Source organism: Prionailurus bengalensis, chromosome C2 (assembly GCF_016509475.1).
Source record: "Prionailurus bengalensis isolate Pbe53 chromosome C2, Fcat_Pben_1.1_paternal_pri, whole genome shotgun sequence".
In the NCBI taxonomy this organism is placed as follows: domain Eukaryota; kingdom Metazoa; phylum Chordata; class Mammalia; order Carnivora; family Felidae; genus Prionailurus; species Prionailurus bengalensis.
Genome location: NC_057350.1, coordinates 48,657,727 through 48,684,658, shown reverse-complemented (window position 1 = coordinate 48,684,658; position 26,932 = coordinate 48,657,727). Strand labels below are relative to the sequence as shown.

At 35.6% G+C, this 26,932-nt stretch overlaps 1 protein-coding gene across 1 annotated transcript in view; it reads right to left on the bottom strand.

Annotated features, from left to right (window-relative positions):
• Positions 1-321: 321 nt before the first annotated feature.
• The window catches only part of ADGRG7 (adhesion G protein-coupled receptor G7), a 71,857-nt gene continuing 45,246 nt past the window's right edge, over positions 322-26,932 (bottom strand). Inside the window, exons 12-16 of the mRNA XM_043593976.1 lie at positions 22,190-22,536; positions 21,401-21,497; positions 13,582-13,737; positions 11,370-11,526; positions 322-1,020 (exon numbers count right to left, since the gene is read on the bottom strand). Of these exons, the coding sequence (XP_043449911.1) occupies positions 760-1,020; positions 11,370-11,526; positions 13,582-13,737; positions 21,401-21,497; positions 22,190-22,536 (1,018 nt within the window). The 3' untranslated portion in view covers positions 322-759. The remainder of the gene's footprint in view (positions 1,021-11,369; positions 11,527-13,581; positions 13,738-21,400; positions 21,498-22,189; positions 22,537-26,932) is intronic.

Here is a 26,932-nt window from a genome sequence, read left to right as displayed (position 1 = left end):
AGCCACTTCCTCTGGTCACATAACATACTCTCTTTTGAAAAAAACATCCCTTTTCAAAACAGAAAAAAATATCCTTTTCCAGAGATTAAACTGGTACCAAATTATTAAGTAGAAATAAAAGTATAAGAATAAAAGTATAAATTAAAATATTCACAAATCAAAAGTATTATATATATACAAGCAATTCCATACAGTGTTTATTAGGAGTCATTTTGTTTTTTGTTTTATTTATTTATTTTGAGAGAGAGAGAGAGAGAAAGTGGGGGAGGGGCAGAGAGAGAGGGAAAGAGAGAATCCTATGCAGGCTCATGCTGCTAGTGCAGAGTCTTATGTGGGGCTCAAACTCACAAAGCTATGAGATCATGACAGAAACCAGGAGTCAGAAGCTTAACCAACTGAGCTACCTAGGCACTCTTCTTCTCATGTCCTTTTCATTAAATTGTAAAATAATTTGTTTTACCAAAGTTTGTCACATAGACTTTATGATATAAGTAGCAATTATAATCTTAGATTCTCTTGAATGCTGGGTAGAATTCTTCACCTCATACAGGTAAGAATCTATTGAATAATAGAAAAACTTCCAAATCTATTATCCCTGATGATAATAAACGACAGGTTTTATCTGATTCTCACCCTTGAGCAAAGTATGCTGAGGGAGACTTTCTGGGAGGACTGAGTAATAAACAAAAGAAACAGAATAAGCAAAACTTAAAATGAGTTGAATAAAAAGAGGATTACAAAAAGTAATAGTTTTACTGTCTAGATGCTTGGGTTTGCTTGGTCACTTTCAGAGAGTGTAGTTTCTTCTGTAATTACAGATGGTTCCAGCAGCCTAAAGTGTTCATTTAGGGCTGGAAATGACCTGAGCATGTTATACATCCTCACACGCAGCCTCAGTGAGGTCACTGATGGCAGTGACTTCTTTCTCCCAGTGGATAGTGACAGCAACTTCAACACTTTGGAAGCTTCATCCTGGAAGATTTTTGTTCTGACAGTGTAGAGGACAAAAATTTGCAATCCCTGGAGATAGAATAAAAGTTTAATGTTAGATCAGTGTTGAGATAACAGAATCAGGGAAACAATTTATTTTACTCTACCAGACACCCTTCTCATCATGCTCAACAACTCCCCAACTTGAGTGATTATATCTGCAAGCTGTTGTGCACTTTGTTGAAAAGATGTTCTTCTCATATATGAAATGCTACATGTAGGCAGGAGAACTGGAAGACTTGAATTCAGGTCCCAGTTTACCACATGTTGGCTGTGTAACCGAGAAGCTCTTTCTCTTCCTGACACCAACTGGGAGTCCTACAATTCAACTGAATTCTGACACTAACAACCCAGAGTTAGTGTCAGATTCCACAGGTTAAGGCTCAGTCCCATGACTGCTTTCACTTCAGATGCTAATAGCAAATATTGGGTCCCCATATTACCCACACTTCTGTCTGACTTGACTACCATGACAGGGGTTCCCATAACCCACCTCCCCACTTCAGGTTTGATAATTTTCTAGAAATATTCACAGAACTCAGGAGAGCTCTTTACTTACTATTACCTGTTTATTATAAAGGATACAACCCAGGAGCAGCCAAATAGAAGAGATCATAGAACAAGGTGTGGAGGGAGGGGCATGGAACTTCCACTTCCATTCTCTGTCCAGGTGCACCACCCTCCCAGTACTTCAATATGTTCACCAACCCAGAAGCTCTCTAAACCCCTTAATTTAGGGCTTATTATGGAGGTTCCATTACACAGGTCTGGTAATTCAATCATTAGCCATTGGTGACCAACTCAATCTCCTGCCCTTCTACCTTTCCTGGAGGTTGAGGGGTGGGGCTGAAAGTTCCAAGCTTCAAATCAAGGTTTGGTCTTTCTGGCAATAAGCCTCCAGCCTAAAGCTTTCTAGGGACCCTGACCACCAGTCATTCATTAGCAAACAAAAGAAACTCATATCACTCCAAGATTCCAAGGATTTTAGGAACTGTGTGTCAGGAACTGAGGACAAAGACCAAATATTTTATGTTTGAGTGTACCAGAGTAATTTCATTCTTTTCCTAACCTGTTTGGTTTTTTATTTCTGAAGGAGGTAGATTGACTACGGGTTACCTAATTCTTCCAGTTCTAAAAAAAAAAAAAAAATTAAGCACTTCTATTCATTGCTTTTCTGTCCTTTACATATAAAGATCAGATGTGCATGAGAAATTTGTCCATAAAAGACTGAGTACTATTTTCTGTACATTTTTAAAATAAAACTACCACTTCACGAAGTCCTATTGGTATCAGATACTGCTTTTCTTTTAATCCTCATTATCTAATCCTAACACCAACCCTATGAAATGAGCCTTACTCTCCTTACTATCCTTATATTAAGTGAGAAAACTATAGCTCAGATAAACTAAGTAACTTGCCTAACATTACCCAACCACTAGTCAGTAGAGTCTGGAGTTTAACTCAACTCCATTTGGTTCCAAAATTCTTCTATCCAATATACTACTCAACCTCTTTCTAGTAACTACAATAGAAAGATATTATAAAGTATATGATAGCATCTAAGAGTCCCGTGTTAATTTCTCATTAATATCCTTTGTGGAAATAACAGTTTAAATAATATCTATAGTTGAGTAATAGTATTGTGCCAATGTTCACTTTTTGATTTTGACAACGTACCAGGGTTATATAAGATATCACTAGTGAAAGCTGGGAAAAGAGTACGTGGGAACGCTATACTATTTTGCAACTTCTTGTTTTACACTATTTCAAAATTAAAAGTTATTTTTAAAAATCCATCATGTCTCCAGATTGGCATCTCTAGAGCCCAAGTCTTATTAGGATTTATTTCTAGAATCATATCCTGTGAATACTGTGGTAGGAGACTTCTGGTACTGTGGTAAGATAACCCAAAGACTCTGAGAGGTTAACTAATAAAATCAATACATATCGGCAAGAGACAGACCAGTTCTCTGGCCAAAAGCAGGAAGGTTCACTTGATGGTTATCCAACAGGTGGTACCTACTTATCTGGGCCAGGCCTTGATGACACAAGGAAGTATGCATAGGGACACAGGTTTCAGAAGAACAAAAGTGTTCACTGACCATCCTGATTGTTCAAGGAAGAGAGATTTATTTTGAAGACATGAGAAAACTGGTCCTCTTTGTGGAGTACACTATTTCATCTTTAAATTCTAAGGTAAAGACAAGACTGGATAGAATCTCTTGTTATGCAACAATGAGGAAAAGATCTAGACCATGGAAAAGTCATAAAGACACCATCCTGTGAAACTCTGTCTGAGTAGCATCCCAATATTTCTATACTCCCCAAATCCCAAAGGTGTTATTGAAAAAGACAAAATGCATGGACCAAACTAATTCTCACTAGCACAAAGATCAAATTGTGTTTTTTAAGTAATATTTATAGCACATAGTAAATGTCCATTAGAATTATAGCATTCTAAATCTAGAGGGAGGCTTACATATAAACAACTCACTTTAGTGTACATAAAAGTCAAACCCTTGTTTAAAGTGAAGATTTCTAGTTCTTACCTTGTAGATTCTGATTGACTAGGTAAGGGATGAGGCCCAGGAATAAGCATTTTAACATACTATGTAAATTCTGACCTAAGCAATATTCAGACACACTTTGAAAAACATAGTATCAATTTTAACACCCTCCTCCATTTTATATCTTACATATGTCACTCAGAAAGGTTGTATGATTTTCCTAAAATCATATGAATCATTAATGGTAAAGCTGGAAGACAGCCTGACTCTCCTTTAAGCTCAGTGCTCTTGCCATATGGCCACCCTCAGTTTTACTAGACATTATTAACATTTTGTAATGAGCCTCTAGTTGTAATGTGCCATTCATATCACAGAGAAGAGAATATCCTTGACTATACCTTCTTTCTGGTACTTTTCTAAATTCCTCATCACTCTAGGCAACAAGCTCATGAGGCAATTGGTAATCCAGACCGACTGAGTTTATCCTATTTATTTCCCTTGAGGAATTTCCACTGGGTGTTGACAACAATGAAAAACTACCTTATATCCATTTAGATTTAGTGGCAGGCACACATCCAGTGCTTGAGGCACTAATAAAAAGGCACTCTAGAGGGCTACCAGATAGAGGGTGAGGTGCTTACAAACATTAAACATGGTGGTAGCAGTTTAAACATCCAAGCAGCTCTCACAGTGCATTATACAGACTTTATCATTTGTGGTCCAGGCAAGTTTATCTAATACTTTTCCAACAGTTTCCATTTTGTATCAAAGACTTGCCTCCTCAGCGATATTTGACCAGGGCCAGAAACAACCAACATGATGGCAACTTCACACAGTGGTTACTACTTTCAGTGATGAGACAATCATCAAACACTGCAGCGTCTTCACAAAATATTAGACAAGTATAGCCCATACTGATATTAAGCAAGATGTTACCTACTATGAAAGATACACAAGCATGTTTCTTGCATGAGAGAACTGAAAACCTAGTTAAGGAGATGAAACTTGTATACATAAAAAGTTCATTGCTGAGTACAAGAAGAAAGAGGACAAATGAACTTACAAAACTACAATAATTCTATTTAATTTGATAAATTATATATTATTTATTTAATAAATTAGTAAAGCTAGAATTAAAGTCATCACTTTAAGAGTTTAAAGCCTATAAGCAAATAATTTATGTGGATTATACCAATGTCAATTTATTGGGTTTGATGTATTATAGTTGTATAAGATGTTGTCATTGGCATAGCTGGATAAAGGGCACATAGGAACTCTCTGTATGATTTTTGTAACTTCCTAGGGGTCCAAAAAATTTTTTTTTAATTTTAAGGAATTGCATAAGAATGGGAAGAACCAAAAAGAAGAAGAAGAAGGAAAAGAAAGAATTTTAACCTTTTTGCACAACATAAAATTTTAGTAAGTCTACAGAATTTCAAATAAAAAAAAAAAGATTACTGCCAAGAATTAAATGCCAAGCCAATTTGTAGTTCATGTGTCATGGTACCTAAAGAAAAAGTATCAGTTAGCAAAGTCCTCATTAATATTTACTAACTACCTGGGGCACCTGGGTGGCTCAGTTGGTTGAGGGTCCAACTTCGGCTCAGGTCATGATCTTGTGGTTCGTGAGTTCAAGCCCCACGTCAGGCTTTGTGCTGACAGCTCAGAGCCTGAGGCCTGCTTCAGATTCTGTGTCTCCCTCTCTCTCTGCCCCTCCCCTGCTCATGCTCTGTCTCTCTCTCTCAATAATAAAATAAACATTAAAAAAATATATTTACTAACTACCCATTAAACAGTTACTCAAAAATATAATACTATTAATGAGATATTCATAAAGATTTAAAAGTTAAATATTAGGACATTCCAATATAAAATGACTAGCAAAAGGCATTGAAACGATGTAAGTATAAGAAAATGTAGTTGAGTATGTCAACTATACCTCAATAAAAAATATTTTTAAAGAAAAGAAAATACAGTTGAGATCATTATCAAATATAATCCAAGCATTGTAAATAGCTCATGAAAGAAAATAATGTAGATGCTATAATTTAACAATAATAATTGCGGAGTAAATTTTAAATTGTACCAATAAAACCATGAGACAGGAAGCAGCTACACTGTATTAATGTTATTACCTTAAAAAGGAAGAAATCAATACATATTGTTTTATTCTGCAAATTGAAAATTATATCTTACAAAATTGTAATGTTTAATAAACAAAGATAACAATTAACAGAGGGAAAATATTCTAATAATTAGAGATTAAGTAAAAGAATACATAATTTATATAGCACAGTAAATATAAAACATAGGAAGAAATGGATAGATGTGAAAAAAGAAAATAAGACAGAATAAAATCAAACATATTAGTTTTGATGGCTAACATTTAGCTAAATAGGTAAAAGACTAACTTTTTTAATAAAATGGAAAAACAATGAGAAAATTATTTTAAAAAACACAAATCTAAATATATGGGATCTATAAAATTTTTAAATCTTTATTTTTGAGTAAGAGAGAGCACATGCAAGTGGGAAAAGACAGAGAGAGAGGGAGACACAGAATCTGAAGCAGGTTGCAGGCTCTAAGCTGTCTTCGCAGGGCCCGATGAAATCCACAAACTGTGAGATCATGACCTGAACTGAAGTCGGATGGACGCTTACCCAACTGAGACACCCAGGTGTCCCTAAATATATGGAATTTAAAATGAGGTAAGTCAAAACCAAAGTGACATAGAAAGCTTAAAGATTAAAACTATAAGTAGATAAGATCAAATAAAAACAAATTAGAAGTTGCTACATTAATACATAGAAAATCATACTTCAAGACAAAATGGGACCGAGAGTGCCTTGTTATATCAATGAAAGATATAATGCACCAGAAATATACAACATCCATAAATTTCTAGGAACATGAAATACAGCATTAAATTGTATAAATACAAATAGCAAGATTTCATATACAGAGGGAAAAGTCCTGGTAGTATTTTTTATCAGAGTAAAAGTCATTGTTCACTATGAAAGAAGGCATACAGTTAAGACACACAGAGAGAAATTCTGATTTCAAGATAAGTCTTTCAGGGGTGCCTGGGTGGCTCAGTTGGTTAAGCATCCAACTCTTGATTTCAGCTCAGGTCATGATCTCATGGGTCATGAGTTCAAGCCCTGCACCAGGCTCTGCACTGACAGTGCACAGCCTGCTTAGGATTCCTTGTCTCCCTCTCTCTGTCCCTCCCCTGCTTGCTCTCTATCTCTCTCTCTCTCTCTCAAAACAAATAAACATTACAAAAATTTTTAAGATAGGTCTTTCAGTAATGCATACTTGTTTTATCTTAGAGTTTGACATTCTGCATGCATACACACAAACAAAAATCCTCTAAGGTCAAGCAGAATTATCTTCATTTTTAATCTAACATTTTTGTTCATTTATGTCACTATTTTTATCATGATAAAAATCAAAAGATCACCATAATCCTTCTTACAGTAGATTCTCCCAAAATACTAATAGAATGCCTTATAAAAAAGAAAAAGAATATAAATCTTCATCTCCGATTTTAATACAAAATATAAATGCAATGTTTTTTAAAAGATTTATAATTAAATATATACTTGAGATAAGACTCAAGGAATAAAAGCACCTTTAGTCTTATGTATAATTATGTCACAAAAACAACTTCATAAGGTTCTTCTTTTATTAAATCAACCCTCATGAAGATAAAAACTACAAACTCTGAACAAAATATTTTTTAAAACCTACCTGAAGACACTGAAGCACAAATAAAAGCAGTTTGAAACTGGAAGGAGAATCTACATTTAAGAAAAAAGGGACTATAACTGGGTAGGATTCCTGTTGTGTGTGGTTTTTTAATATCTTTCTGCCAGAAAGCACACTCTGATCAGCCCCACACAGGATGACTAAATGAGGGGTTAAAATAGGCAGTCTTATTAGGTTGAAGAATTGGAGGACAGGATTTAGGGCAACTACAACATCTGAAAAACAAGGAAGAATACTCAGAATAGCCAGGAGGAAACAGAGAAGGGGAGCTCCAGATTCTGTTTATAAATTCTACCCAAATCTTTAATTACCTATAAACTGTAAATGCATAGAGTAAACACTAAGAAGTCTGTCTATGGCTAAAAAAGACTACATAGAGATTTCAGCTGTTGTCCACCCTAAGAGAGATAGTTTTCAGTTTTAGTCCAGCTAAGTTAATTATATGCTAAGTCCATTCTTGGTAGGAATAAAACAGAATGCAGAGTTGCTGCAGTGTATTATTTATAATGTCCAGGAAACAACCAAAATTACTAGACATATAAAGAAACAGGAAAACAAGGCTCATAGTAAACAAAAAGATAATCAGTAGGGATTGACTAAAATGACCCAGATGTTAGAGTTAGCAGACAAAGATTTTAAAGTGTTATGATAATACACGTAAAGTTGTAAAAGAAAATGTACTGAATTATGAGCCAAAAATTAAGAAAATCATCAAAATAAAACCTATTAAAAATTATAAGATAAAAATTCTGAAATGAAAAAAATACAGTATCTGAAATAAAAATCACTAAATAGAGTTAACAGAAGACTGGAAATGATTAAAGATAAAATCAATGTCCTTGAAGATGGATCACTAAGGTAATCCTATCTGATGAACAGCAAGAATAAAGAATGATAAAGAATAAACAGCTCAGGAACCTGTGGAACAATATCAGATGGTCTAACATATATGATTAAACTCCCAAAAAAGAGAAAAGTAAAATAACAGGGTAGAAAAAGTATTTGAAAAAATAAAGTTCAAAAATTCCTCAAGTTTGGTGAAAGATCTAAATAAACAGATTCCAGGAACTCAGCAATCCCAAGCAGAATGAATGCAAAGAAAATAATACCTGGGCATATCCTAGTGAAAATGCTGAAAATCAAAGGTAAAGAGAATCCTGAAAGCAACCAGAGGAAAATAAAGCGTTACATAGATGGGGGGTGGGGGGGGGGCGGGAATATGAAACACTGAGTGTGTCCCATTAGAAACTAGAGCAGGTTTGTGAAATGACTTCTTCATAATACTTCATAAAAGTGAAAAAATTTTTCAACCCATAATTCCATATTCAATGATAGTATCCTTCAAAAATGAAGGCAAACAGAAGAATAAACACTTAAAATGGCAACAGAAAACAAATGGCAAAATGGTACATATAAATTCACCCATATTAATAATTACATCAGCTCTAAATAGACTAAATATTACTTAAAAGACAGAGATTGTCAGGATGAACAAAAGGGTAATACCTGCCTATTTGCTATCTACAAGATACATACTTTTAATGTAAAAGCACAGATAGGTTGAAAGTGAATATATTAAAAATATATATACCCCATTAATCCAATATATACAAGAAGGCTGAATATCAGATAAAGTAGATGTCACAACAAAGAGTACTTTCAGAGTTATAGATGGACATTTCCAAAGGACAGTCGATTCCCTCAGAAGACATCACAATAATAAATGTATATGCATCTAATAGCAGAACTTTAAAATATGTGAAGCATATTGACAGAATTAAAGGCAAAATAGACAAATCCACAATCACAGAGATTTTAATGCACCTCTTTCAGCAATTGAGAAAAACAGGAAAAAATATTGGTAAGGATAGAAAATCTGTACAATACTAAAATCATCTTAACCCTACTGACATTTTTAGAACACTACACCCAACTACACAATGCACATTCCTTTCAAGGGTAAATGTTTTATCAAGATATAGCAATTTATGCCCATAAAACCATCATCAATAAATTTAAAAGAAATGAAATAAAAAATTCACACAGAACTTACCAAGACTGAATAATGAAATAACAGAAAAACTAAATAGACCAATAGCAAGCAAGAATATTGAATAAGTAATCAAAAGCTTCCTAATAAAGAAAAGTCCAGGACCTGATTACCTCACAGATGAATTCCACCACACATTTAAAAAATAATTAATATTAATTCCTCCTAAACTCTTCCAAAAAGCTGAAGAGGATAGAATACCTCCAAACTCATTTAACAAGGTCAACATTATCCTGATACTAAGCCAGACAAGGACACTGCTGGAAAGAAAATTGCAGGCCAATATCCTTGATGAACATAGATGCCAAAATCCTCAACAACTATGGGAGGTGATAGATGTTTTAATTATTTTGATCTTGGCAATCATTCAATAATGTATATCAAATCATGTTATACACTTTAAATATATACAATTATAACAATGAACTATTGGGACCTATTCAAGATAAAAAGCTTCTGCACTACAAAGGAAACAATCAGCAAAACTAAAAGGTAACCCACATAATGGGAAAAGATATTTGCAAATGACATACCAGATAAAGAGTTAGTATCCAAAATCTATAAAGAACTTACCAAACTCAACACCCAAAAAACAAATAATCCAGTGAAGAAATGGGCAGAAGACATGAATAGACACTTTTCCAAAGAACACATCCAGATGGCCAACAGACACATGAAAAGATGCTCAATATCACTCATCATCAGGGAAATACAATCAAAACCACACTGAGATACCACCTCACACCGGTCAGAGTTGCTAAAATTAACAACTCAGGAAACAACGGCAAAGATATGGAGAAAAGGGAACCCTCTTGCAATGTTGGTGGGAATGCATACTGGTGTAGCCACTCTGGAAAACAGTGTGGAGGTTCCTCAAAAAATTAAAAATAGAACTACCCTACAACCCAGCAATAGCACTACTAGAAATTTATCCAAAAGATATTGGAGTGCTGATTCATACGGGCACATGTACCTAATGTTTATAGCAGCACTTTCAACAATAGCCAAATTAAGGAAAGAGCCTAAATGTCCATCAACTGATGAATGGATAAAGAAGATGTGACTTATATATACAATGGAATACTACTTGGCAATGAAATCATGCTATTTGCAGCATCGTGGATGGAACTGGAAGGTATTATGCTGAGTGAAATAAGCCAGTCAGAGAAAGAGAGATATTATATGTTTTCACTCACATGTGAATCTCGAGAAACTTAACAGAAGACCATGGGGAAAGGGAAGGTGAAAAAAAATAGTCACAGAGAGGGAAGGGGGCAAACCCTAAGACACTCTTAAATACAGAGAACAATCTGAGGGTTGATGAGGGAGTGGGGGAAAGGGGAAAATGGGTGATGGGCACTGAGGAGGGCACTTGTTGGGATGAGCACTAGGTGTTGTATGTAAGCAATGAACCACAGGAAAATACCCCCCAAAACCAAGAGCACACTGTATACACTGTATGTTAGCTAACTTGACAATAAATTATATTTAAAATAAATAAATAAATAAATAAATAAATAAATAAATAAATAAATGCAATTATATCTGTCAATTATTCCCAATTATTCCACAATAAAGGTTTTTTTTTTTAAGATAAGACACATAATCTTATAAAATTGTTAGAAAACAGAGAGAAAGAAAAAATTCAGCCAATCCCACAGGGATCTAAGCTCCAGCAATAACTGTAACATTGTCCTTGTCAACCATGGTGAGGAGCTGTCGTGAACCTATTGCATGGGAGACAGGAATCAGGAAGTGTTTGCCAAGCCAATTGCTGTACAAAATTTCTTCTGCTTAGAGAAGAGAAAATAACGTGGTCCAACCCTACTATAATTATATTCTATAAACTCCATCCAGGAAAGGACACAGTAGGTAGGTCATAAAGAGATTTCTTTCCTCTTCCTTCAAAATGTACTAAAAATAGAGTCTCCTAAAATGTAATAAACAATGACCTTCAGGGGTTTCAAAAGAAGAAAACTTCAGTTTAGTCCAGGGTGATGTCATCTCCACCACTGCATGGTGTGCTACTTTCAGACTAACCCACACCATACCTGAGTAGTGTTGAAAAGGCAGAACATGTAGCTGAAGACAGTCCTGATGACATCATTATCAATTAGCATAAGGTATGCCAGAATCCAGGTAATTCCAAAAACAACTGCAATTGATAACATACTAAGAATCTTCTTTAGGGATGAAACCTTTTTTGTGCTAGGTAAGAGAAAGCAAGAAAGAAAATATGAGATTTTTACTTACTAATATAATTTTATTTATTAATATCATGGTTACCCTCTAATTGAGAATACATATTCAGCTGTCCATACACACTATTTAACAATATTATGCATTAGGTGGAAAAAGCATATTAGACCTATGTCCAGATAAAATATGATTTAGCAAGCTTTATTTGTAAAGAACGTGATACCTGCTTAAAAGTTCAGGTGTAAACAGTCCCTTAAATACTACTGCAGTCACACACAGTACTACTGTGTGTGAAATTTCACACACAAAAATATCAATGTTTTCTTTGTAAAGGAATTTTATTTTGGTAATTACTTTGTGGATCAGCCAGTGAGCAATCCTTTTCTGAACATCTGGGACTTTCCCATGATGCAGGTTGATACGGGAATGACAGGTTATTACAATGTAGAAATGTAGGAATCTGGGCTCAGCCATATGACTTACTAGTGGGATGTTAGCAATTGTTCCACAAGCAGAAGCTTGAATGCATTTTGCTCAGTAGAGCCGGCCTTTTTTTATTGCTCTTTGGAATCCTAACTTCACTATGTCAAGAAGCATAGACTGGCCTAATTGATGATGAGAGACCACATGGAGCAAAGCTTAGTTTTCCCAGCTGAGCAGCTCTCACTCAAAACCAACCAACCAAACACCATCAGGCATAAAAATAAGTCATCTTAGATCATCCATCCATATTCAAGCCATCCAAGACCAGAAAAACCACCTGATCAACATTCAAATTTATGACAAATAGTAAATATTTGTCACTCTAAGCCACTAAGTTTGGGGTGGTTTGTTATGCAGCAAAAGCTAACGGATACAATGAAAGATAGTTTGTTAAGCAATTAAACTGTGACCTGATTTTCACTGTAACTAAGCCAACTTAAGAACAATGATCTACCAGTCAAAATTAGAGATACACATTTGTTGCTGTCCATGGCCAAAATGATACTGCTTTGTACAAAGCAAATATAACTAATACGCAATTAGACTAAGAAGATTTTACCAAGATTTTTCTTCATTACCAGTAAAATATAGATTTGAAAGATTATCAGTGATAGTCTTTTCCCCCCACATTTCCTCTCAATGTGGACTATCATTCATATAGGAAAGATGATACTTACTCTTGATCAATAAAGCACATATTTAAGATGATATTCCCACTAATGACAGTTTTCACCCATATGTGCATACCAAATGGATCCACTCAGTGACCAACAAAACTCACAGATGTGCTTATAGTAAATGTACTGGTGATAAACACAGTCTTATAAAATTAAACCTGCTGGGTTCATGGCTTCATTAGCACTGTGTTCTAACCAATCTGCATTGTTGGGAGGTGGGGATGGACAGTATATTTGTTTAACAGTTTCTGTTATTTGTCTCTCCAACTGAAAGCTGTTTTGTTTACCAGGGATGACAATGAAAAAGCTTATTGGAGCCAGAAAGGTTATAGAAAGGAGAGAAGCAGTATACATGGGAATTGATAATCCAGAGAATCCAGGGAGCATATGTCCCCCCTGCAGGAAATGTGGACACAATGTTTCCAGATGCTCCAATATTTTCAAGAGAAAATACAATTTTTAAGTGAAATCTCCCAATTTTATATGTTTTAAATGAATTTTAAAAACAAAGCCATACTCAGATTCAAGAAACACATGTAAAATATAGCCTGTAGCTCTAGTTACCAGCATCTCCTCACAATCTTCCAACTTCTTTAATTATCCAAATCTTATTTCTTGAATATTTGAGACTGGGAGAGAAAATTTTTTTTTCTTGAAGTCTTTGGGTTTAGTTTTTAGTTGGGCTCATATAGCACACAAGTGTGTTATGTAATACATTGTTGGAAGATGAGGAGAAGATTTACTTTCTGAGACAAAGTTTAAAAGAAAATCTGCCTTGCAAACCACATATCCTTGCCATTGTACCAGAGTCTGAAAACTCTTTGGGGAACTGTGGGCATATTAAAGTGCTGTATTATGTATCAGATGAGTCATGCCTGAAGTTTCCCATAATTGGTAATCTTACCTTGTCAGATTGCGATTATTCTTCCATATCACTTTGACTATGATGATAATAAATATAACAATATTGTTGATGAGGATAATAGTCACAGGTAAGACGAATGACCATAAAAATGGACTAGTTATAAGATCTTTTTTATCTGGAACTGCCAGCCAGCAGCTATGGAGAGAAAAAATAATAATTTTAGTAGACTACAAAAGCTATACATACTGGTTCTCTATGTTATTAACGTTACTGACATTCATTTTACTGAAAGAACTGCTAAAAGCCAATATTGCTTCGCATTCCATATATTTGAAATGACTTTCAAGAATTCAACCACTAGAAAAAAAAATGAAACGGATTAGTTCTGCTGTATTTCTTGATGTATGGGCTAGTGGAAAGAAAATGGCTTTTCAGTCAGGCAGACCAAATTTACATGTCGCTCTATCACTTACTAGATGTCTGACTTCAGGGAAGTTATTGTTTTATTTCATTCTTGAACATGTAGGAGATCGAATGGTTCAAAATTTTAAAGGTACAAATAATCAGAGAAAGACAACTACCCCTACAACCATCCCTCCTACAACTATCCCTTCTCACCTAGTTTCTATCTCCAGTGTTAATCAATGTTTCTTGTGTATTCTTCCAGATTTAGGCTATGCATAAACCATCATTTTTTCTGATTTTTAAACAAATCATAATATATGATACTTCTATACCTTACTTAACAACATCTCTTGGAGATAACTCCAGATGAGATTATAAAGATTGTTCTCATTACTTTTTATAGCTACATACTGCTCCATTATTTTGTTATACCATAAATTATTTACATAGTTTCTTACTTTATAAAAATATTTTAATAGTTATTTAACCTTACTGCATCTGTTTTGTTTTGGTTTTTTTGTTACTGTTACAATTAGTGATGGTGGTTTTGGTGATGTTTTTTCTCATCTATGAAGTATAGTAATCACTTCCTGGCATTGTTGTAAGAATGAATTCATTTATTTAATAAGTATTTATAGAACACATGCTATGTGGCAGACATTGTTCTAGATATCAGATATTAGAAGTGAACCACAAAATAATCCAAATATTCTTTCTGTATGACATGATACTATATATAGAAAACTCTAAAAACTCCACCAAAAGAACTGATAAATGAATTCAGTCAAGTTGCAGGAAATGAAATCAATGTACAGAAATCTGTTGCATTCCTATACCCTAATAATTAAGCAGCAGAAAGTGAAACTAAGAAAACAATGTCATTTACAATTGCACCAAAAACAAGAAAATGTCTAGGAATAAACTTAACCAAAGAGGTGAAAGACCTGTACTCCAAAAACTATAAAACACTGATGAAAGAAATTCAAATGACACAAAGAGATGGAAAGACATTCTATGCTCATGGATTGGAAAAAAAAAATATTATTAAAATGTCTATACTACTCAAAGCAATCTTCAGATTTAATGCAATCCCTATCAAAATACTGTGGGAAATAAGCTTAGAAACTCCCTGGGCTTGCACCAATGGGTTAACAAGGCATAAAGAATTACAAAGCCATAGGATGCTCACACCCAAGTTTGGGTAAATAAGATTAGGTGAATAAGGATAGAGAAGGGGGGCTAAGGCCCCCAAAATAGAGTAGGGGGGGCAAAGCCACCAGAATTGGGGGGGCAAAGGCCCCCATACAAAGGTATATCTGGTAAGCAAGGTTAGGTATTCAGGGCAAAAATGCCCCCCAATTTAGTACTATAACTGGGAAGAGAAAGCTGCTTTCACAGAAAGAAAGGACCAAATCAGGTAAACAGGTACCTAGGGCTATAGACCTGATGTGGGTGAAGCTGCTCAGAGTGGAGCTGATTAGCAAAAGAAAAGGTGCCTTGTTAACCCTGAGGTTACTTGCTCTGTTTTATCCCCTACACTGGTTAAGATAAACAGACACGGTGCCTCATGTCTGCTGTTAACAACCTCCTGCCCATCTGCCCGGCACCAGGATTTTGTTTTATATTGACCCAAACTCCTAACACTGTATATCTTCAAAACCCCCTTTCCCTCATGCCCATGCGTTAATGTTCACAAATTCATTGTCTCTTTGTACATGTCCATCACATTTGTAAGTCTTCTGATCTTAATAAATACGGGGCAAGCACTCTTATTCGGAGCTCTTGTCTTTTCCCAGACATTAGCCATCTCTCTCACTTTTAATCCTGCATCCACTCTCTTGCTGAACAAGAGAGAACTTTAGGCTTAGAGTCTACAACAAATACTAATAGCATTTTTCATAGAACTAAAACAATCCTAAAATTTGTATGGAACCACAAAAGACCTCAAATAGCCAAAGCAAATTTGAAAAGAAAAACAAAACTGGAGGTATCACAATTCCAGACATCAAGTTATATTATAAAGTGGTACTTTAAAACAGTATAGTACTGGCATAAAAACAGACACACAGATCAATTAAATAGACTAGAAAGCCCAGAAATAAACCCACAATTATATGGTAAATTAATCTTCAACAAAGAAGGAATGAATATACAATGGGAGAAAGACAGTATCTTTAATAAATGATGTTAGGAAAACTGGACAGTTACATGCAAAAGAATGAAACTGGACCATTGTATCTTACCATGCACAAAAACAAACTCAAAATGGATGAAAGACCGATATGTGACGGCTAAAATTTAATAACCCTTGAAGAGAGCACAGGCAGTAATGTCTCTAACATTGGCGACAGACACATTTCCCTACATATATCTCCTTAGGCTATGAAAATAAAAGCAAAAATAAACTGTTAGGACTATACCAAAGCAAAAATTTCTGCACAGTAATGGAAACAATCAACACAACTATAAGGCAACCTACTGAATGGGAGAAGATATTTGCAAATGACGTATCCGATAAAGGGTTACTATCCAAAATATGTAAAGAACTGATACAACTCAATATCTGTAAAACAAATAATCCAATTAAAAATGGTCAGAAGACATGAAAAGACATTTCTCCAAAGAAGACATGCAGATGGCCAACAGACACACGAAAGATGTTCAATATCACTCATCATGAGGGAATTGCAAATCAAAACTACAATGAGATACCACCTCATGCCTGTCAGAATGGCTAAAAACAAAACACAAGAAACAGCAAGTGTTGGCAAGTGTACAGGCAAGGGTACGGAGAAAAAGGAACCCTCTTCGTTAAATTTAAAGAACCAGGAATGCAAGCTGGAACAGCCACTATGGAAAACAATACGGGGGTTCCTCAAAAAAATAAAAATAGAACTTCCCTACAATCCCAGCAATTGCACCACTGGGTATTTACCCAAAAAATACAAAATGACTAATTCAAAAAGATACATGTATATCCATGTCTATTGAAGCATTATTTACAATAGCAAACTATGGAAGCAGCCCAAGGGTCCATCGACAGATGAATGGATAAAGATGTCACACACACACACACACACACACACACACACAATGGAATATTATTCAGCCATAAAAAAGAATGAAATCTTGCCATTTGCAACAATGGATGGAGATAGTATAATGCTAAGGAAAATAAGTCAGACAAAAACAAATACCATATGATCTCACTCATATGTGGAATTTAAGAAATGAAACAAATGAGCAAAGGAAAAAGAGAGAGAGAGACAAACCAAGAAACAGACTCTTAACTACAAAGAACAAACTGATGATTACAAGAGGGGAGGTGGGGGGGGGAGGATGGGTGAAATAGGTGATGGGGATTAAAGAGCACACTTACCATGATGAAAAAAATTAAAAAAATAAAAATTCCTTTTTTTAGTGATTTTGAAGGAGAGGAATACATAAAACTAACAAATAAAATATATACTGTGTCAGATGGTTACCAGTGCTATGGAGAAAAATAAAGCAGGTAATGAGAGTAGGTATTACTATGTGTATGTATATGTATATATGTTGGGGGGGAGGGTTTCAATTTAAATAGAGTTGTCAGAAAAAGCATTATGGAAAAAAGTGATATTTCTTTCAGCAAAGATCTGAAGTAGATAGGGGGGGGTGTTCTAGGCAGAGGGAACAGCAAGTGCAAAGACCCTGATTTGAGAACTGAAGGAATAGCAAAGAATCTAGTGCAGCTAGACATACTATGTAGATGGCATTAGTGAAAAGATGCAAATTATGTTATGGCTTTATCAGTTGTTGCATGTACTCTTGATGAGAAGGAGAAACCTGACATGATCTGTCTTGAGATCTGGAAGTATTACTCTAGGTAGATGCAGGGATAATAGAAGAGGATACACAAGAGTAGGAAATCACCTAGGAGTCTATTACAATAATCTGGTGACTTGGACCAGGAGAGGAGATGTTAGGAAAGAGTCTGATTCCCAATATATTTAAAATAAAGCAAAGGATTTATTTACAGGTTGGATGTGAGATGTAGGAGAATTAAGAGTGATTCCAAGTTCTTTGGCCTGAGTACCTAGAAGGATGGAGTTTACCATTAGTGAGATGAGGAAAATGATAAAAAGAGCAGGTTAGGGAGTGAAGACCAGAAGACATCCCATTAGACACCCAAGTGGAGGTGTCAGGTGGGCGCTATTATTTTTTTAATGTTTATTTTTGACAGAGAGAGAGAGAGAGAGAGAGAGAGAGAAGACAGAGTGCAAGTGGGGGAGGGGCAGAGAGAGGGGAGACAGAATCTGAAGCAGGCTCCAGGCTCTGAGTTGTCAGCACAGAGCCTGATGCGGGGCTCCAACTCAAAACCGTGAGATCATGACCTGAGCCAAAGTCAGATGTTTAACCGACTGAGCCACCCAGGCGCCCCAGGTGGGCATTATTATTAACAAAATAATTTAAGACTCCCTGGCATTTAGTTAATGTATATTTTCTTTCCCCTGCGGGCAAAACACCATTATTATACATGTCAGGGGATTTCTAAACTGTTTTGCATTGTAATTTGTTATATTTTAAATTATTAGAAACTTATTTCTAATCCAAATGACCTAGAAGGAAACTGGGAAGATGTTCAAATCTCTGTAATGAATTAAAAAATAAAAAGGAGTGCCTTCATCCATTAACAGATAGAATAGGTCTATCCTTAAATAAAATGGTGAGAGTGAGCAAGTTTATCTTCAGGATTTTAGGCTTTCCTTTCATGTGTAACTGGAGGCCAACCCTCCTGCCATTCACAGAAGAAACAGGAGAGCACTTGGCTGAGAATTTAATGGAATCCTTCTGAGAGGAAGGATTTCAAATCTCTAGAAGCAACTTGGTGACAAAGCAAGCGGCTATCAAAAGTTTTATTTTTTAAAAATATTTTTTAACATTTATTTATTTTTGAGAGAGAGAGAGAGTGAGCTGTCAGCACAGAGCCCAATGCAGGGCTCAAACTCACGAGCTGTGAGATCATGACCTGAGACAAAGTTGGGCACTTAACTGGCTGAGCCACCCAGGCACACTGCAAGTGGCTATCAAAAGTTTTAAGTGAAAAAGATGAACACACTTCTTATCTAGGCAGTCTAGAGAAACACAGCTTAAGAGGGGAAGAACGGATAGAGAAAGAAAATGAACAATACACATCTATTGGATAAAAGCAGACTTGTTAATTATGAAACAATTTGACAAATATATATACATATACAAATATATATACATATATATTTTTTTCCTTACCTGAGTCTTGAGTTGTTTCTACTTTTGACAATACAATTTCTGAGGATTACTATTTATACTATAGATCTGTGTGTGTGTGTGTGTGTGTGTGTGTGTGAATGTGTGTGCGTGCGTGTGTGCCTATAAATGTACGCAGGACTTCTCAGCCACCTCATACCACTGGGGAGACCTGGAAGGGAAATAGGCTTAGATACCCATGGTCGTCAGGAAGTGTGCACTAAGACAGGACTCCTCACCCCCTCTTTCCTTTGTCCTTCCTGGAGAGAGAGTCGTACTTAATCTCTTCTCATAATAATAGCCTTTCCTATTGTTATTCTGGGTTTAATAACTCAGATTTGAGAAATAGGCTAAGAGAGGATGGTTCCTACAGTCAGACTAACCCTTTTAGGTATGGAGTGGAATTTCTAGAATTAAGATTGGAGAGCACACAATGGAGGCTGATATGACAAATAGCTATGGACCTGAGGTCTGGAGAGCATCACAAGTGGACCTCAGATGAACTGTTTAATTCCATGGTGATTTTTCCAGGAAACATACCATGAAGACAACTCTTCATATCATATCATATGCAGCATTCACCTGAAAAGAATTTCCCTCTCGGGCATTATAATTTTCCATGTTATCTCAATCCTTCAGGAAAGTATGAAACAGCCTATATGATGGCAGCACTGACAATCAGGGGATGGAGCATTAAAGAGGAGTGTGTCCTTCCCTGCAGTCACCCCTTAACTGGTTCCTTGCAGAGATAGCCGTACATGAGGAGAACTGGGTTAGGGGTTTCACGTGTGACTGGCAGAGCTGGGAGCAGTGGGGGAGAGTGCAGGATATGGTGGTATAATTGCTGGGAGGGTAACTCAAGAAACCAAAAAATACTCCCTTCTCTTTCCACATACATCCTGAAAAAATGTGACCATTGATGCATGTGTATAGGGTGAAAGGTGGGGGATGAGTCCAAGATGAGGCAGATATTCATGTTAAGCATCCTTCCTCTCTTCCCAACTTCTATTATCAGTTGCTTAGTGTCTTCCTTAACACCTACAGTGTGCTCAGGAAAGAATCTGCTCTTAATTATTTGTAGCTCAATGTGAATATATCTAAGATGGTAGGCTTCTTTCTCCTGAAGGCCTTGACAGTAGTATGTCTAGCCCTGTCCCAGGGTTAGGGAAGGAAATCAGTGATGCTATATGAAGTGAATTACCCGTCCCGTGAGATATTTGCATCTTACCCCTGTTCTGTAATTGTGGAATTAAAACATTTTTTAACTAATTAAAAGATATTTAACCCTAATTAAACAGAGGAAATAGTACCTGGAGTATTTGGCCCCTAAAATCAAGCCAGGAAGATAGCTTCCTAGTCTACAATTGGGCATGGTCAGCCCTGGAACTAGATATGCACACTGACTACGCAGACTTTCCTTGGGTGTACTGGCACATTTCCTAGAATTCTGTTGTTGTTTTTTTAAGTTGCTTTGGGACCTAAGGTGGATCTGGGGATGAGAATGGCTGGTTTATAAAAGGAGAAGGGAGGATAAATTAAAGAGCAGTTGCTGTTTGGCAGCAGACACACATGTAAAGAGTTCAGCTCAGTTTTCTTCTCTCCCACCTCACATAAAAAGCAAACACCATACAGTCAGGTATTTCCATTAGTAAGAGTTAATTATTCACACTATAATCACAGAAAGAATTTGTAATGTGTGATAAATCATCATCAAGTATTCATAATAATCTTATCAATATAGAACTGGTAAAAAGCATGGATAGTGCTTTTCAAGTTATGAAATATTTTCACACTCGCTTGACCCCTCACCATGATCTCAGAGTGGGTATTACTATCATTGTTATTCCCATTTTCTATATTAAAAAAACTAAGATAAAGGGTTACTAAGGATCACACATATTGTGTCCTATGATTTTCAGGCTTAATAAAAGAACACAAATCTAATATAAGAAGTTCAGATTATAAATTTAGAAGGTAATTACTTGTTTTACAAAAGGATTTATCATAGGAAACTTTCATGTCACTATATTTAAAATATAATGTGTTCTTTGAGAATTTGAAATACCCACTTATAATATGACAGTTATAAAGTGAGATTCATATGTACATTGATACTTACATTCAATATCACTGAACAGTTACACTCTTATATCAAATAAATGAACATTTCTTAAAAATATAAACTCACATTTCCTCTTGCCGGTACTCTAACTCCCATTGTAGATCATTACTATTCTGACAAAAAATAATTCCCACTGTCAGAGCCACCACGATAGCTGGGACTCCTATGTGGCAAAAGAGAGGCACCAAATTAATAATTTACCCCAAACTGAAATTAATTATAAAAGAACACAAATGAATTATACGTCTGACCCTTTTCAAGACTATGTTATTCTTTCTACTCTAGACAATGTACTAAATGACCTACAGATGTAGGTCAATGGTGGACATAATTTTTCTGTAACTCTTTGCCTCTGTCTTTTATTGTTGGCTGTACATAATAACCTGATACTATTTCTGATTCCTTTGTAACACTTACCACAATTTCCATTCTTAAATGGCTTAATTCCTCTTTCACTTGAAGAAATTTAAATTTAGATACCACGAACACAATTCTTTTCTGGAACTTGAAAATTTTTGAAATTATTTTTCTTAGAGTCACTCTGGTATTCTTGAAATATTTCTTTTAAAGTAGCTAGGAAACACATTATATGTGGTCTAAATTTCAAATCAAACTACTAGAGATGTTAAAGGAAATTAACATTTGAGTTTAGCTTATGATGTGACTAGTACAGCTGCCTGATCACACGTGTCTCCTTCCCAGGAGTGTGAACAACCAGGCAGAAGGCACTCCTGGTGGTGCTGGCTTTCCATCACCTCTACCTAAAGGACTTGGGCTATTAGGCCTTAAGTAGGTATTTGTTTAAGTTATTTCAAGAAAATTAATGTATGACTAAGTGGAAAAGCAAACACTTGCCCCATCCTATTAAAGAGATGAACACAATGAAATGTTGAGGAAGAGGCTTCATGGTCCTAATTAGCAGGAAATAGAGTTGGGCAGCACTGATTCCAGTCCAGGTAAATGTCACTAACAGGAAATAGTGGAGCAAGACAGCCATCACAGTGCAGGTGGGATTCAAGATGACAACAGTATCTTGCGTGGGTATTTCATTTTTATCAGAATCCATCTTATTGGTGTCATTATCACGTTTCACTAAGTTTTTATTGGAGTTTTCGATTCCAAACACAAAGAGGAGGTTAAAAATCAACATTGATGTGCACAGGCTGACGAACACCCAGGTTACTGAGGTTTTTCTGACGTTCCTAAAAACAAGTAAATATAATTGAACAAATAGAACATCTGCAAAAAATAAACTCTAGTGAAATTGTGAGTGAAAAAGAAATATTATTACTCGATGTAAATCCAGCTCATAGCCCATGGGCCAGCTGGTAAACCTACCTTTCCAACTGCACCAGAAGAGCTCACTGTCCTCTCATTTCCACAGAGAAGTGAGTTAGAGAAAATAGGTCAATACATCTTTTCTTTTTTTTTTAAGTTTATTTATTTATTGAGAGAGAAAAAGAGAGCAGGGGAGGGAGGAGAGAGGGAGAGAGAGAGAGAGAGAGAGAGAGAGAGAGAGAGAGAGAGAGAATCCCAAGCAGGCTCCATGCTGTCAGCTTGGAGCCCAATGTGGGGCTCAAACCATGAGATCATGACCTGAGCCAAAACCAAGAGTCGGATGCTTAACTAACTAAGACACACAGGTGCCCCCGATACATCCTTTCTTGAAACTGTTATAATAAAAGGTAACTGCTATTCAGCAGAGAGGACTCCCACTGGATTCTACTTTCTGGTATCTATATGCTGTGTAATCCTCTCCCAGGGCCAACCTGTGACTTGATCTCCCTAATGAAATGCGCCAGAAGGCCTGGAAGCCAGGGCCAACTTATTCACCAAAGTAGTGCTTAGGACCAATGATAGTTTTATGGCCCACAGCAAAGTTTTAACTCCTTTTAAAACCAAAAGGGAAAATAATTAACTATTATAGGTCAAAGAATAAATATGAACATATAATATTAATATATTCACCTTTATACCTATACAGTGGTGAAACATTTTCTGATTTTTTTTTTTTAATGGAGGAAAGACTCCATAAAGGCACTCTGCCCATGAAACTCAAAACAAGCTTTCTTTCCCCTTCATGCTTCTGGAAGTTTTGAGCCACCAGGTAAAAAGTCTAGCTAACCTATTGAAGAAACTGCATAGGAATGCTCTGGGACTATGTGGAGAGGGAGAAAGACCCATCTCTCCCAGCATACCAGATGAGCCCCAGATTAGCCCAACTCCACCCACCATCTGACTCCTCACAGGAGACCAAAGGGAGACCAATGGAAGAATCACAGCTGAGCCCCATCAAGCCACTTGAGCTCAAATTAAGTCCTTAGACATAACAAATTAATGTTTTAAGCCACTAACTTTTAGGGCAGTTTCTTCTACTATAATAGACAATAGGTTCCACTCCAGATTTGCAAACATATACAAAGGCCAGCTATAGAAAGACTCCAAATGGATTTTTTTTTAATTTCAAAATAGGAAAAAATTCCACATTAGTAAGTGAACATATGTTCAAATGTGGAGAAAAAGTCTCTTGTACTTTAAAAAGTATTTTATATAAGGGCGCCTGGGTGACTCAGTCAGTTAAGTATCTGCCTCTTGATTTTGGCTCAGGTCATGATCTCATGGTTTGTGGGTTCGAGCCCCATGTGGGGCTCTATGCTGAGAGCAGGAGCCTGCTTGGGATTCTCCCTCTCTCCTAGTCTCTCTGTCCCTCCCCCACCCTGGCATACACACACACATTCTCTCTCTCAAAACAAATAAACATTTAATAAATAAATAAATAAATAAATAAATAAATAAATAAATAAATAAAGTCTTTTATATAAAAAAAAATCAAGTATGGATTTTAAAAGAAGGCCAGTTTTTAAGAGTCTCTTATAGTTTGCCTCCCTCCCTCTCTAACTTTTTTCCCCCCTTCATCTCCCCCATGGTCTTCTGTTAAGTTTCTCAGGATCCACATAAGAGTGGGCACCCATTGGGATGAGCACTAGGTGTTATATGGAAACCAATTTGATGATAAATTTTGTATTAAAAAAAATAAGGCCAAATATAATTTTGAACTACTTTTATAAGTTTAAAACAAAATGGTATAAGTTTAGCTTATATTACATTTAAAGAGTAAGGTTTTCATAAACATTTTAAGTTAAGTAAAAATATTTAAAATGTGTTTCATGGTCTATTGCTACTAATGACATTCTTCATAATTTGAGTAGACTGATGATTACTATCCCTCTGAAAGGCTTATACTCAACAAAATTTCACCTGTGTCCAAGAAACATATTTTAGGAAATACTTGCTGACAGTCAAATGGCCAAGATGCTCTGGATGATCCTTATAATGTAAACCATGCTTGAAGACTGTTCCTTTGTTTGAAGACATAATTTCTGGGGGGTAGAACCAAGGATTCTTTAAAACTTTTGGGTTTGTTACCTTCTCACCTTTACCTAAGATCTTTGCTAGAAAAGAAGAGCCTTTTCTCATTTTGTCTGCAAGCTGGCATTGTTTACCAGGAGTCTTTAAAAGGCAGTGGGAGGGAGAGAGAGAGAAAATGAGAATGGGTGTGTGTGCTTATGCTCACATGTGTGTTCTGTGGTGGCCTACCTGTGTATTTTCAGATTGGCAGAGAATTCAAGGTTTCCCTAAATAAGAGTTGATCTCAAATGTGAGGTTTCATATTGTCTTTACTGTGCATGTATTGTTTGCCTTAATGGTTAAAGGCAGATATATCCATAAGGCCCCTTTAATGACATATTATAGTTCTCTGTATACTATGGTATGCAGTCTTATATTAATGAAAGTTACAGAATTTCCATTCACTACCATCTAAGCCTTTCTGGGTTTTTCAGAATACAAGGCCTCTTCAAATAACTATTTCCCTAAGTTTATTACTGTGCTTAAAGTTCTAACATCTCCAAGTACCCATTTTTAATATCTCAGAATCTGATGAATAAGTCTGCTTACTAATTACATATCCTTTATGATTTTATAACATTCCATCATGAACCTTCTCAGTCTTTGGATTTCTACAATGCATAAAAAGTGTATATTTAAACAGAACTCTGCTCGTCCTCTTGATGTTTTAGTTGAGATTTTCTGAATAATTCAAAATTTAATTCAGTCTTTTGAAAGTTTTAATGACCAGAACTGCAAAAAGTACTCAAAAGATTCCTTTTATATAAAAGCAAAGTTAGCTTCTAATTTTTTTCCAGTTTCAAACAGAAATTGTAATCCACAGGAAGAACAGGCTATTTTCAAATAGCCTGGCTCTTCTGTACATTTCTATATTCTGTACATTAATATTATGTTATTTTTCTATATAATATATATAATTATATAATGTGTTATAACATATATTATGTAGCTTATATATCTTATGTATCTAAATTATTTATAATTTACTATTTAATTATACATATTATATGTAATTTATATATAATTATGGGGGACCCTGTCCATGAACAAAGAAAACTATTTGATTCACATTTAGAAGTCAATACCATTTTTTAATTTTTGTTTTTGTTTCCTGATGAATTTTTAGTGACATACATGGCAGCATAACTGTGCTAAGAAACATGTCGATAGATAATGAAAAAAAAATCTGAAAACCACTAGAAGTACTGAAATTTTAGGCAAAGACACTAGTTATGTACCTACCACAACCTATTCAAATGGGTTCAAAAACTGTTCAAGTATGATTACGATAGAAAGACAAATAAAAGGGGGCCCTGGTAGCTCAGGTGGAATGCGTCCAACTTCAGCTTAGGTCATGATCTTGCAATTTGCAGTTCTTGAGTTCGGGCCCCTCATTATGCTCTCTGTGCTAGCATAGAGCCCATTTCAGTTCCTCTGTCCCCCTATCTCTGCCCCTACCCCACTTGCTCTCTCTCAAAGATAGACATTTTAAAAAAAGAAATACAAATAAAAGGACAAATATAAGAGCCATTTCATTTTACATAACAAACCTGTAACTACATGGCATGCAATGTTCGTTCAAGGCGCTTACCACTATTTGTAATCATATATTTAATTCTGTATATATCTGTATAACATCTGTCTTTGCCAAAGAATATAAATATCATGAGAAATGAGAGCTTACTTGCTGTTCATAGTTTGGTATTCAGTTTGTATGTGGTGCTTGGCCCATAATTAGCACTCATTATAAAAACTTTGAGTGAATGGCAAGAGATTCATTAAGTGTGATAGATAAAGAAGAGGAATCAAAAGGAGTTCTGGCTCTTTGAACAAATGGCTTTTTCTGAATATGAGCAGAGAAAGTGAAAAATGTGCCTGGGTCATCTTGCTGTACCTGAAATTAAAAAGTGCTTAAAGACTGCTAGGGACATGCCAAAACAATAGGAAGAGACTCCCTCTGGTTACATTCAAGAGTACACTTCTTTACAAAGGAACAGAGTAAATAAAGAGAAAGAATCATTTTCAACCATCAAGGTAATAACATATTCCAATAAGAACCATTGAGTAAAAGTTGGGGGACAGAATAGTCACACAATTTTAAAGTATCATCCACAGATTACTTATTGCTTACAAAGGGGAAAATATTAACCTTTAGGGTGTAGAATTCCAGTAGACACCACTGTAAACAAG